General features: G+C 45.3%; 1 protein-coding gene across 1 annotated transcript in view; it reads right to left on the bottom strand.

Annotated features, from left to right (window-relative positions):
- Positions 1–14: 14 nt before the first annotated feature.
- ZCWPW1 (zinc finger CW-type and PWWP domain containing 1) overlaps positions 15–10,798 on the bottom strand; it is a 26,085-nt gene continuing 15,301 nt past the window's right edge. The window contains 12 exon segments of the mRNA XM_008067091.2: positions 15–272; positions 275–382; positions 385–486; positions 1,170–1,325; positions 2,077–2,140; positions 2,985–3,076; positions 3,448–3,514; positions 4,194–4,277; positions 5,565–5,669; positions 6,090–6,165; positions 6,776–6,896; positions 7,946–8,062. Of these exon segments, the coding sequence (XP_008065282.1) occupies positions 85–272; positions 275–382; positions 385–486; positions 1,170–1,325; positions 2,077–2,140; positions 2,985–3,076; positions 3,448–3,514; positions 4,194–4,277; positions 5,565–5,669; positions 6,090–6,165; positions 6,776–6,896; positions 7,946–8,062 (1,280 nt within the window). The 3' untranslated portion in view covers positions 15–84.

Below are 10,798 nucleotides of genomic sequence, written 5' to 3'. Positions count from 1 at the left end.
CCGACCAAGCCAACTGACCAGTATCCTGCTTTATTAACACACAAACTGCACAACTCTGACTCGAGCTCTGTAGCCAGTTCACATTCACACCCCCAACATACAGCAACTTCCCAGGGACCCCCTGAAAGGCTCTCCCGCCTGTGCTCCAGAGAAGGGAGAACAGGAAGGGGGGCGAGACCACACAGCGTTCCTCAACGACGGCCGCAGGGAGCTCTTGGCCATCTCTGTGCTGGGGCTCCTCTCTCTGCTCTCTTTTCCGACATCTTCCATGGTTGCCCCAGGTCCAGGTCACTGGAATCTTCATCTTCAGGGGTAGCACTTCCAGCCTCCTGAGTCAGGAGTTTCTAGGGTCCAGGCCCTTCCTTCCCAGCTGAGGGACATGAGCTAATGGACCCAGACCCTTTGGCCTCATTCTAACTTCTTTTTCATCGGATAAGCTGGTTACTGAAGCCTTGCTTTGGGGAGCTTTAAATTTTTTCTTTGGGCCTAAATGAAAAGATGACAAAGCAAAGAGTCCTATTAGGTCAGTCTGTACTTACTTGTACAAGTCAAACTCCTAAATTCCTATTTCCAAGAACTCTCTGGAAAAGATGACCTTTCTGAGTACAAAGAATATGGACTTTGGGTCACAAAGATTTGGATTCAACCTGTGGGTCAGTCATATGCTAGACATAGGCCTTAAGCACTTTTACATTATTTTTTCACTTGAGATAAGGCCTCACTATGTTGCCCAGGATGGTCTAGAACTCCTGGCCTCAAGCAATACTCTCACCTGGTCCTCCAAAAGTGCTGGGATCATAGGTGTGAGCCACTGTATGGCCCCTGAGCATATTTTAAATCCTTTGAGCCTCTGTTTCCTTATCTTTAACATGGAAAGTATCCCATCATAGAGCTCTTGAAAAAATCTAAAGAAGCAAGCATGAAAGTACCTAGCCAGCCTACGGCAATACTCAGTACATGTTAGCTCCCTTCTCCCTACCACCCTCCTGTCTCTGGATCAAATCAAATAAACTGTTTTTGTAGTGTGTGCTATGTACAGTCTGAGAGATGCCCTTTCATTCTAATTTTCATTTCTTCTTTAAAGTAATGAAAAGCAGTAGAATTGTTAAGAAACGATTCAGGAAGGGGAGATGCATTCCGTTTAGCTTTTACCAGGCTTTGAGCCTTACCTAGTTGGTCGGTATCTGGATTCCCTTGGCCTTCTTTCTCGCTCACTAAGGGTGCAGGGGGAGCTGAGGGTTCATTGCCCAGAGATCTCTTCATCATCTTCTTTGGCAGGGTCCCACCTCGTCCATCTGCCATGCCTGCATCAACCCCACCACCAACAATGAAGGAGATTTGTTTATTTTTCTCTGCATGACAACTTGGCAAGGGCAACTGAACTTTCCACCTGTAGTCTCTGCCCTGCCCACATCTTCTGCTCATTCTCTATTTGGGTTCCCTCAGTAGCCTCCAGTTCCCCAATCGTCTTTTTTTTTTCTTTTGCCCCTAAGATCTTATCTTTACAGTTTTCCTCGGAGTCTGTCTTCTCCAGGAAGACATCTTCTTGGCTAAGAACTTAAAACCTTCCATCTTTTTTTTTTTTTGAGTTGGAGTCTCACTCGGTCACCCAGACTGGAGTGCAGTGGCCACTCCCGGCCACCACAGCCTCGACCTGTGGGGCTCCGGCGATCCTTCCGCCTCAGCCTTCCAAGTAGCCGGAATTACAGGCGCGCGCTACCACACCCGGCTGATTTTTTTGATTTATTGTAGAGATGAGGTCTCACTGCCCAAGCAGGTCTCGAAGCCGCGGGCTCAGGCGATCCATTCACCTTAGCCTCCCAAAGGCGCGGGATTACAGGCCGAGTCACTGAGCCCGGCTAAAACCTTCCACCTTTAAACCTAAGATTTTATAATTCAGTACAGAGAAGCAAGGAAGCTCCCGTTTTCCACTGACACTATCAGTGAGTCTTGCCTGTTTTCCCAGGTCCTGGAGCTGAGATGGTTAGTAAGGACCAGTAACTTACAGGCCCTTTACACTCTCTACCACTTCCCTGCCTTAACTGTGAGACATGTCCTATTTCCAGCTGGCTTGCTTACCTCTTGGCTTGGGTTCTTTTGTCTGCATTTTGACTGGCCTAGAACTGGGCAAAGTTGGGTCCTGAGGATGGGAGAGTAAGGAATAAGAAGATAAATTAAGTCACATAACTGTTCTTAATACAGAAGCATACTACAGAATGATGGGTGGACTCTGGGAAGTCAAATTAGGTTCTGTGAGGCTGATAATGTTTAAATCTATGGCAACACAAAGAACAATATGTAGTCACCTTCCCAGTCTTTTGGTATTTGTCAGTGTAAAGCTTTAGGCATAAAAGAAGGAAGTAAAGCTAGGTCACAAGAATGATAAACATTGGTAAATTAAAAATTAGAAAAGAAAGTGAAAAAATGTATTTCCTATACCTGGAAAAGAGACACTACGAAAATAAGTGAGTGAAAATCCTAAGTGTCCACATAGGGGAGAAAAGAGTAGAGAAGCAACTTGCTAGTCTCTGAAATTGCTTCAGGAAGAATCAAAGAAACATAGTAGGAACTGAGACTATAATCAAGAAATAAGTTCCTAGAGATGTGGGAAATCAGAGAGAATAAAGAGGAAAAAAGGAGAGCCTCCTTCCCTGGAGATCCCTAACAGATCAGCCAGTCTAGTCATGAGTGGTGGCGTGTGCCTGTAGTTCCAGCTACTTGGAAGGCTGAGGCAGAAGGATTGCCTGAGCCCAGCAGGTCGAGGTTGCGGTGGATTTGAGTGTGTCACTGCACTCCAGCCTGGGCAACAGAGTGAAGCTCCACTCAAAAAAAAAAAAAAAGATCAGCCAGTTGGGTCTCCCATGAGGCAGGAACAGGATGGCTCCTTGGTGAATATAAGCCCATGCTAACAAGACCCCTACCGGAATCTCCTAAAAGGAAACCCCAAAATCCTCATCTAAACCAATATTTAAGGGTAATGTTACTTTTTTCTCTTCCTTCTCCTCCATTTCTGACTTCTCCTCCTCCTCTTTCTCCAAGCAGGATTCTGGACTGTCAGGCCTAGAGAGCATCAAGTCTGGAACACAAAAAGGAAGAGAAAAAGGCTAAACAATTCATATAATAAAATAGCTGGTGAGTTAAGGGAACTGATCCCAGAGAACTCATCTTTAATGCCACATTCTGTGTCCAAGTGACGTTTCCTCCATAAAATGTGATCCCAGCTTCTCACGCGCACATCCCTGTCAAAGCCCTTCACGACTCAACATACAGTCTCCTTTCCTGCCCTCCTTTCCCCCATTCCTTTCTCTGCCCTCTGAGTCAATCACATTCACCAAAGCCTGCTATTATAAATGACATGGAATACAAAATAAAGGGAAACCTGGGCTGCTCCCCTCACAAAGGAATCCCTCCCTTTCCTCTCCAGTCCTCACCCTCCACCTATCCTACCTTTTCCTTCCCCATCACTGTCAGATCTGCTGTATCGGCTCCGGAAACCAAACAAGCTAACCCGTTCCTGAAGGAACCAAGAAACAAAAGCATCATCCACGGCCCTTCCAGGGGCGACTTTTGTCCTCTGTCTTCTGGAATTTTTTTTTTTTTTTTTTTTTTGAGTTGGAGTCTCACTGTCGCCCAGACTGGAGTACAGTGGCCACTCCCGGCCACTGCAGCCTCGACCTGCTGGGCTCCAGCGCTCCTTCCGCCTCAGCCTTCCAAGTAGCTGGAACTACAGGCGTGCGCTATCACGCCTGGCTAGTTTTTTTTAATTTATTGTAGAGATGAGGTCTCGCCTGCCCAGGCGGGTCTCGAACCCGCGGGCTCAGGCCTGGAATTTAATTATAAAGAAATTTGTATTAATTTCCTTTACCATTTTCACTTGAAATTTCGCATTAGCCTTATCTGAACTTTTATGGAGATTGATTAATTATAGTCTCTTTTTCCAGGTTGTCTATAATTGGGAAGGGAAAATTCACTGTTTATCATTCACCACCTCACACCCCATCCCTACCAGCAGAATTTGAGGGCCAAAACTGACTCCACATAAAAGTGAGGTCAGGACACATATATCTGAGATCTGAAGTTAAGTAAAAAGATAGGATGCCCACTACCACAAACTGTCTTTGTCTGAACTCAGAGAGAATTCCATTTGTCCAAGGGTAGGGAAGGGAATGAATGTGGTCTGAACGCTCTCCTACCTCAATGCTGATCTGTTCTGCCTCCTGAGCCATCGTCAGGGCTGCCCCCAGTTTCTGGCTGCAGTCTTTGTTCCTACACTTTTTCTGAAATGGAAGAAGATTGGAGTCAATGATAAATAATGGCTTTAACATTAGAGTCAATAATAAATATTAGAGAAGTAACCCAAACATACTGGTACCCATCAGACATTATCTTTTTTTTTTTTTTGAGTTGGAGTCTCACTCTGTCGCCCAGACTGGAGTGCAGTGGCCACTCCCGGCCACCGCAGCCTTGACCTGCTGGGCTCCAGCGATCCTTCCACCTCAGCCTTCCGAGTAGCCGGAATTACAGGCACATGCTACCACGCCCGGCTGATTTTTTGATTTATTGTAGAGATGAGGTCTCGCCTGCCCAGGCGGGTCTCAAACCCGCAGGCTCAGGCAATCCACTCACCTCAGCCTCCCAAAGGCGCGGGATGACAGGCTGAGCCACCGAGCCCGGCTAGACATTATCTTTAACTACATTTATTTCCAGTTCCTACTATTGATATGATACTCCTTAATCTTTTAGGCTCAGACATAACATCCACCTCCCCTCAATAAACCTCTTGCTGATTCCTATCAATATTTTCAGTCAACTAAATATTAGTGCCCTCTCCAAAGTGAGTCACATGAAAATTTCAAGAGATGATTAAAGTAGTTCAGATAATTTCATTTTTAAGCTTTGGACAAGTTTCTTCAGATTCAGTTGCTTGATTTAATACTCACTACTTGACTTTCTAAAGCCCCTGAGCTTCTAGGCCTCTACTCATTTGTAAGGCTGGTCAAAACCAAAGTGACTGTAGGGAGAAAATATGATTCAGCTAATCCAATGGTTCTCAACTGGGAGAGATACTGCTCCCCAGTAGACACCTGACAACGTCTGCAGACAATTTTTTAGTTGTCACAACTAGGGGCAGGGGGCAGAGGCTGTGGGTGGGGCTGCTACTGGCTGGATGCTAGTGGAGCCTAGGGATTCTGTTTATCTCACAATACACAGAACCGCCCTCCACAACAATTATCTGGCCCAAAATGTCAATAGTGCCAAGACTAAGAAATCCTGAATTAATCTGTACCCTCATCTCTGCCACGTCTGCTTTGGCTAATACTGTAGAAAACCTCAGTCTTCAGGAGCCCCCAGTCTGCAGGCAGGGAAAGAGACTGATAAAAATCCTTGCCCTGCTGCCATCCTGGTGGACAGAAGAGTCCCTCGTGAATAACCTCATACTTGGCACACCTGGTCAGACACGGAATTTTCCCCCAATACAGCCTGCCCTGGGAAAAAAACTGGGTTTAATAAAGGGAACATTTTTTTTCCAGTCCCTATATCACAACAGAACCCAATTTACTCACCACTCCTGCTAGCTCCAAGGACAGCTCCTGGAAGTTCTTTAGCATATTGACTGGGATCCAGGCACGAGAAACTGTTTCTCCAAAAAATGTCACATGGTACTTAGACTGGAATAAAAGAGGGTCCTGTTATGGCCTCCTGTCCTACTACCTGCTTTTCTCCTCTAGCCAGAACAGGGCAGGGGAAAAACGGGAATTCACCCCGAAGGTGCGAGGCCTCAGATGCTCTCCAAAGCCAGATTACCTACCCTGCCCTCATTCCAGTTGTTCTTCCATTCTGACCTCAAGAATCCTAGCCAAAGCATATTTATCAAAACTATAACTACCCTGACCTTGGGTAAATACTTAATTAGATACAAGTTTCTTTCTATGTGTGAGTACTTATCTCTGTGTTTGTAATCCTAGTTAAGTATCTATTTTCACTCATGTCTTCTGGCTATTCTATGATTTTAATTTGTACATATGTTAGGATGGATTTGTTCACTGCTTTGACCTGAACTCCTATTTACCTTGAACTAGGAAACTTACTGGCAGGGAATCAAGATGAGAAGTAAAAAGAAAATATTCCCCCAGGTCAGGATCAGATTCTACCATGCCTGGCCACCTGTAGAAGACAGATGGTTATAGGGGACAGAAGATAAGGGGTTAGATGATAAGAACACAACCTCATCAATAAACCTGTATAGAAAACAGTAGTATGTGTTATAAAGGATCCAAAAAATAAATCTCCTCCCATCAGTCCCCTCCAGTGGCTGGTCACTACCAACTGACTGAACTGATTTCCATCAGTATAAAAAGGAGCTCAGAATATTCCTAGTAAAGGTATCTTCTCCTTCTGGATCTTCTTGCAACCCTAAGAACAAAATCTTCTAACTAGGTGCATCTTCAAAGAAGAAACTATCCCACCTTTCCTTGTTCTCTTTACTTTGTATGTCCTTCACATCTTAATATTTTTAAGTCCCTTAAATCTACCCTCCTCTTTCTGCCATTCAGGTAGCACTGTCAGACATTCTTTCCCAGGGAGATACCACCTCCACCCTAAACCCTCAGAAAGCATGCTCTTTCAATGCCTCCAAACTTGGTACGCTTCTCTTGCCCCGTGCTCTTTCTCAAGCAAGAACATTTTGACTACAGATATTTTCCATTTCTTCCCTCCCTGTTTGAAGCTGCCACTCCCAGGTTCATGAAGGATGCTCTGTGTCATGGTGCCCTACCAGGGGTAACCATATTGCTTGGCCCAGATGATGGATCCCGGGATGTAGGAAGCATAGGCCACATCACTTTCAAGCCCCGTCCAGGTCTCCTCAGGAATATCACAGCGATTATACTCTAAGTCTGCCAAAAGAGAGAAGGAATGAAGGGACAGGAAGAAACTCATAAGGTCAAAAATCTGGATGAGGCCTGGGAAGAGGACAAGAAGGAACTGGTATACGCAGCAGGTAGGACCAAAAGGGCAGCTGGGGGTGGGCATGAAGGAAGAATAAAGACTCATGGAGCAAATGTAGCTGGAGCTAGGAGAAGCAGGAGTGCTGCCTCCTTTTACTCTATAGAGAGAGATTCCACACTCCTGCTTACATCCCAGTGTCTGACTCTGTTCCTATCTATGAAACATCATGGGAGTAATTTTTCTAAGATTCTGTTTTCTCCTCTGTAAAATAATCAGGCTGAATTAGATCATCATAATTTCTTCCAAGTAGTTTCAAAAAGTCTGTAATGCGCCGGGCTTGGTGGCTCAGTCTGTAATCCCAGCACTTTAGGAAGCCGAGGTGAGTGGATCGCCTGAGCCCATGGGTTCAAGACCCGCCTGGGCAACTTGGCGAGACCTCATCTCTACAATAAATCAAAAATTAGCCGGGCGTGGTAGCGCGCGCCTGTAATTCCAGCTACTCAGAAGGCTGAGGCGAAAGGATCACCGGAGCCCAGAGGGTTGAGGCAGCGGTGGCCGGGAGCGTGCCACTGCACTCCAGTCTGGGTGACGGAGTGAAACTCCCACTCAAAAAAAAAAAGTCTGTAATGCTAAGCTCACTGGATCTCTTTCACCTGTTTTTCCTCATATAGACCATATCCTTCCCTATCCACCAACCCAATATCAATATTCTAATCAGGATTGACAGGAACACACCAATGCTGAAAAACATGGAATTTACTTAGCATACGCATTTAGATTCCAGGCCCCCCCAAAACATAACACTCCACAGGGTTTCTTCCCCCAGCCTCTTATGCCCAGACTCAACTCCTATGACAGGAAGATCCTTCCTGTCTCCCAAGCACTACAAGGACATCTTGAATACAAAATACATTTATGTAATTTAATCTGAAGGATACATGCAGGGAAAGAAAGTGGGGAACAATAAAACCTGAAAAAAATTTCCACTGCTTTCTACCTGTATTCTGGTCACAGGACCAATTGTCAGGGAGAATTGAGGGGTCAATGTTCCCACGTAGCTGCCTCCATTTCTCACAGTTTGGGGAGGAACACTGGACCCAGATCAGACACTGACCTGTGAGGGGGAAAAAAATGAAGTAAGAGACTCAAAAATATGCTTTTCCTTTTTCAGTCTAACTAAATCAATATAACCCACCCAACTCTCAAAATCGCAGAGCCACAGAGATCAACCAATCTAATTCCTGACTTGTAAACAGGAAAACCAAGGCTCAGACAAGGGAACGGATATGCTGAAGATCAGTCTAACTTGATGACAGAACTGAGCTTAGAACTCAAGTCTCACATCTTGATTTTTCTTCTATACCAGGATATCATCTCTTCCCCCTGCAAGGCAGAAAGGGGTGTTTCCTGCATTGGCAGTTCTTAAATAAAAAGGTTTCCTGGTATCCTTCAATATAGCGTCTCATTCTCTGCTGGCATGACACTACTAAAAAAAGTCTTCTGAAGGGCTAACCAGCATCTCTTTTGTGCACAACATACAGAGTTTTTATCCAGATCTCAACTGATCTGTCACCAAATTATCAAGTTGCAACCTTTGGGACCAACAGCCCAGAGTTCTCTCCCCCCTCAAAAGACACAGGTCTTAGTCTGTCATTCCTCCACCAACTATTAACTTCAGGCCCTGCTAAAAGGCCAAGCCTTCCTTTTACCCATTACCTTCCAAACTTCCATTCCCACCACTCCGCATCCCTATATCTTCTAAGCTGAGCCCATGTCCTACGCAGCCTCTCTTCTCTCCCACCCAAACCCTTCCACTATATTCTCTGAAACTCCACAGACTTGAGCAACAAAGGTCCACGTAAGCTTAACCTCATCTCTGAACCTCTACCTCCTTTTGAAGCCTGGAAGCCTCTAATGACACTGCTCTGCCTGGTCCCAAACTCACTCACAGTCCTGTAAGTGGAGTCTGTTCCTTCTAACATTTCCCATGTCTCTCAGGACAGAAGGTCAGGCCAGCATCATCCTTACTCCCGTTGCCACTACTCTCCTTTTCTTTTGTTTTTTTGAGTCAGAGCCTCACTCTGTCGCCCAGGCTGGAATGTAGTGGCATGCTCACAGCCACTGCAGCCTCGAACTGCCTTCCAAGTAGCTGGAACTACAGGCCCGGGCTACCATGCCCTGCTTTTTCTTTTTTTTTTTTAATTGTAGAAACGAGGTGTCACCAAGTTGCCAGGCTGGTCCCTGAGTTCAGGCAATCCTCTCACCTCTGGCTCCCAAAGTGCTGGGATTACAGGCTTGATCCACACGCCTGGCCTTCCCCTCCTTATAAAAACGCTTCTTCCTTTAAAGTCTATGCCATAGGACTATACCTCCCTCTTATTTCCCTTGTAAAGATGCTGGCATCTAGTTCAGTCTCCTCATCTCTACCTCCTGTCTTCATCCAGATGATTGCTACTTCCACAGGAATACCGCATAAAACATTCCATTCTTTTCGTTCCCTGACATTTCCCTCCATGCCACCTCAGTAACCCACTCCCCCTTCTGCATGCCCCACCCAGTCACCTACAGGCACTGCATACCCTCTGAGCCACTTACCTAAACATCCTGACACAAAAGCCCTGTCCTTCCACACCACTTGCTCAAAGACCCCTACAACAACTTTCGCTCTACCTAGCTCTCCAAGTCACTGACCCCTACTATCCTCTCCATCCGGCAGAAATTTCCATTCTTCACTCTGTACTTCTCAGGTTTTACTCCTGATGCTTCCTCGGATCATCTTGCCGACATTTTCAACTCCCTTTCCTACTGTCCTTCCTCCCACCCAGATGGCAAAATACCACCATGAATGAACCCACGCTCCACCTTTTCTGTGCCTACACTCGTGTAATTGAGAGTTGCTACAGAAAAATCACACAACAGGCACATAGGTATCACTATATATTCACTACTAACATTGTCAGTCAACATGTTTCTCTAGTAAGTTCATTCCTCCACTGCCAAATTTTACCTTAAATGCCCAAACATGAGGGATGGCCCCCAACCCAGCCCACCAAAATCACCCCTCAGAAAAGAAGCTGACTTACACTTGGGTCCTTTCAAAATATCACATATAAAGGACCACTTTCTCAATTACTTTATCTTGAAGAACAAAGTACTGGTTGGGAACGATAAATTAGTGTGAAATGACAGTTGCCAATGATAGTTTTGGATGTTTACAGAGGTAATCTAGCATGACGAGAGAAAATAAATGGGAGAGAGGCCAGGGATTATAAATGTTAATACAGATCAATAAAATAAATGGTTGGCTGTGAAAGTAACGAGTATTTATAAGAAAACGAGTAGGAAAAAATCACCCTAGTGATAAGGAACTGGATATACGTAACTTCAGAAGGAATTTCTGACTGCAACATGGTAGAGTGTCTTAACGTCTCCTTTCAAACAACCTAGAGGAGAATGTAATGTGCTCTGGAAAACTGTGTTGGATGCTCACAATGTGGCTCTACGATGACTGATATCAAAGACACAGGTTAACAGCATCTCATCAATCACTCATTCTTGAAACACTAGTTTCCTGGGTTCTGTGATACCCCATGCTCCTGTCCTCCCTTCATCTTTCTGGCAGCGCCCTCCTCAGTTTCCTTCGGGAGGGTCTCCTTATTCACCAGTCTCTCAATGTCAGTATCCCAAAGCCCAATAATAGGACTTCTCTCCCTTTGATATACTTAAAGTCCCCTGAGGCAACCTCACTGATTCCCATCATTTTGAAATCCATTTTCTTTTTCCTTTTCTTTTTTTTTTTTGAGTTGGAGTCTCACTCTGTCGCCCAGACTGGAGTGCAGTGGCCACTGCC

This window comes from Carlito syrichta, unplaced genomic scaffold, assembly GCF_000164805.1.
Source record: "Carlito syrichta isolate Samal-C Ts95f unplaced genomic scaffold, Tarsius_syrichta-2.0.1 Scaffold106285, whole genome shotgun sequence".
In the NCBI taxonomy this organism is placed as follows: Eukaryota; Metazoa; Chordata; class Mammalia; order Primates; family Tarsiidae; genus Carlito; species Carlito syrichta.
The sequence above is the reverse complement of the archived record's forward strand: the minus strand, read 5'-3'. Positions and strand labels throughout refer to the sequence as shown.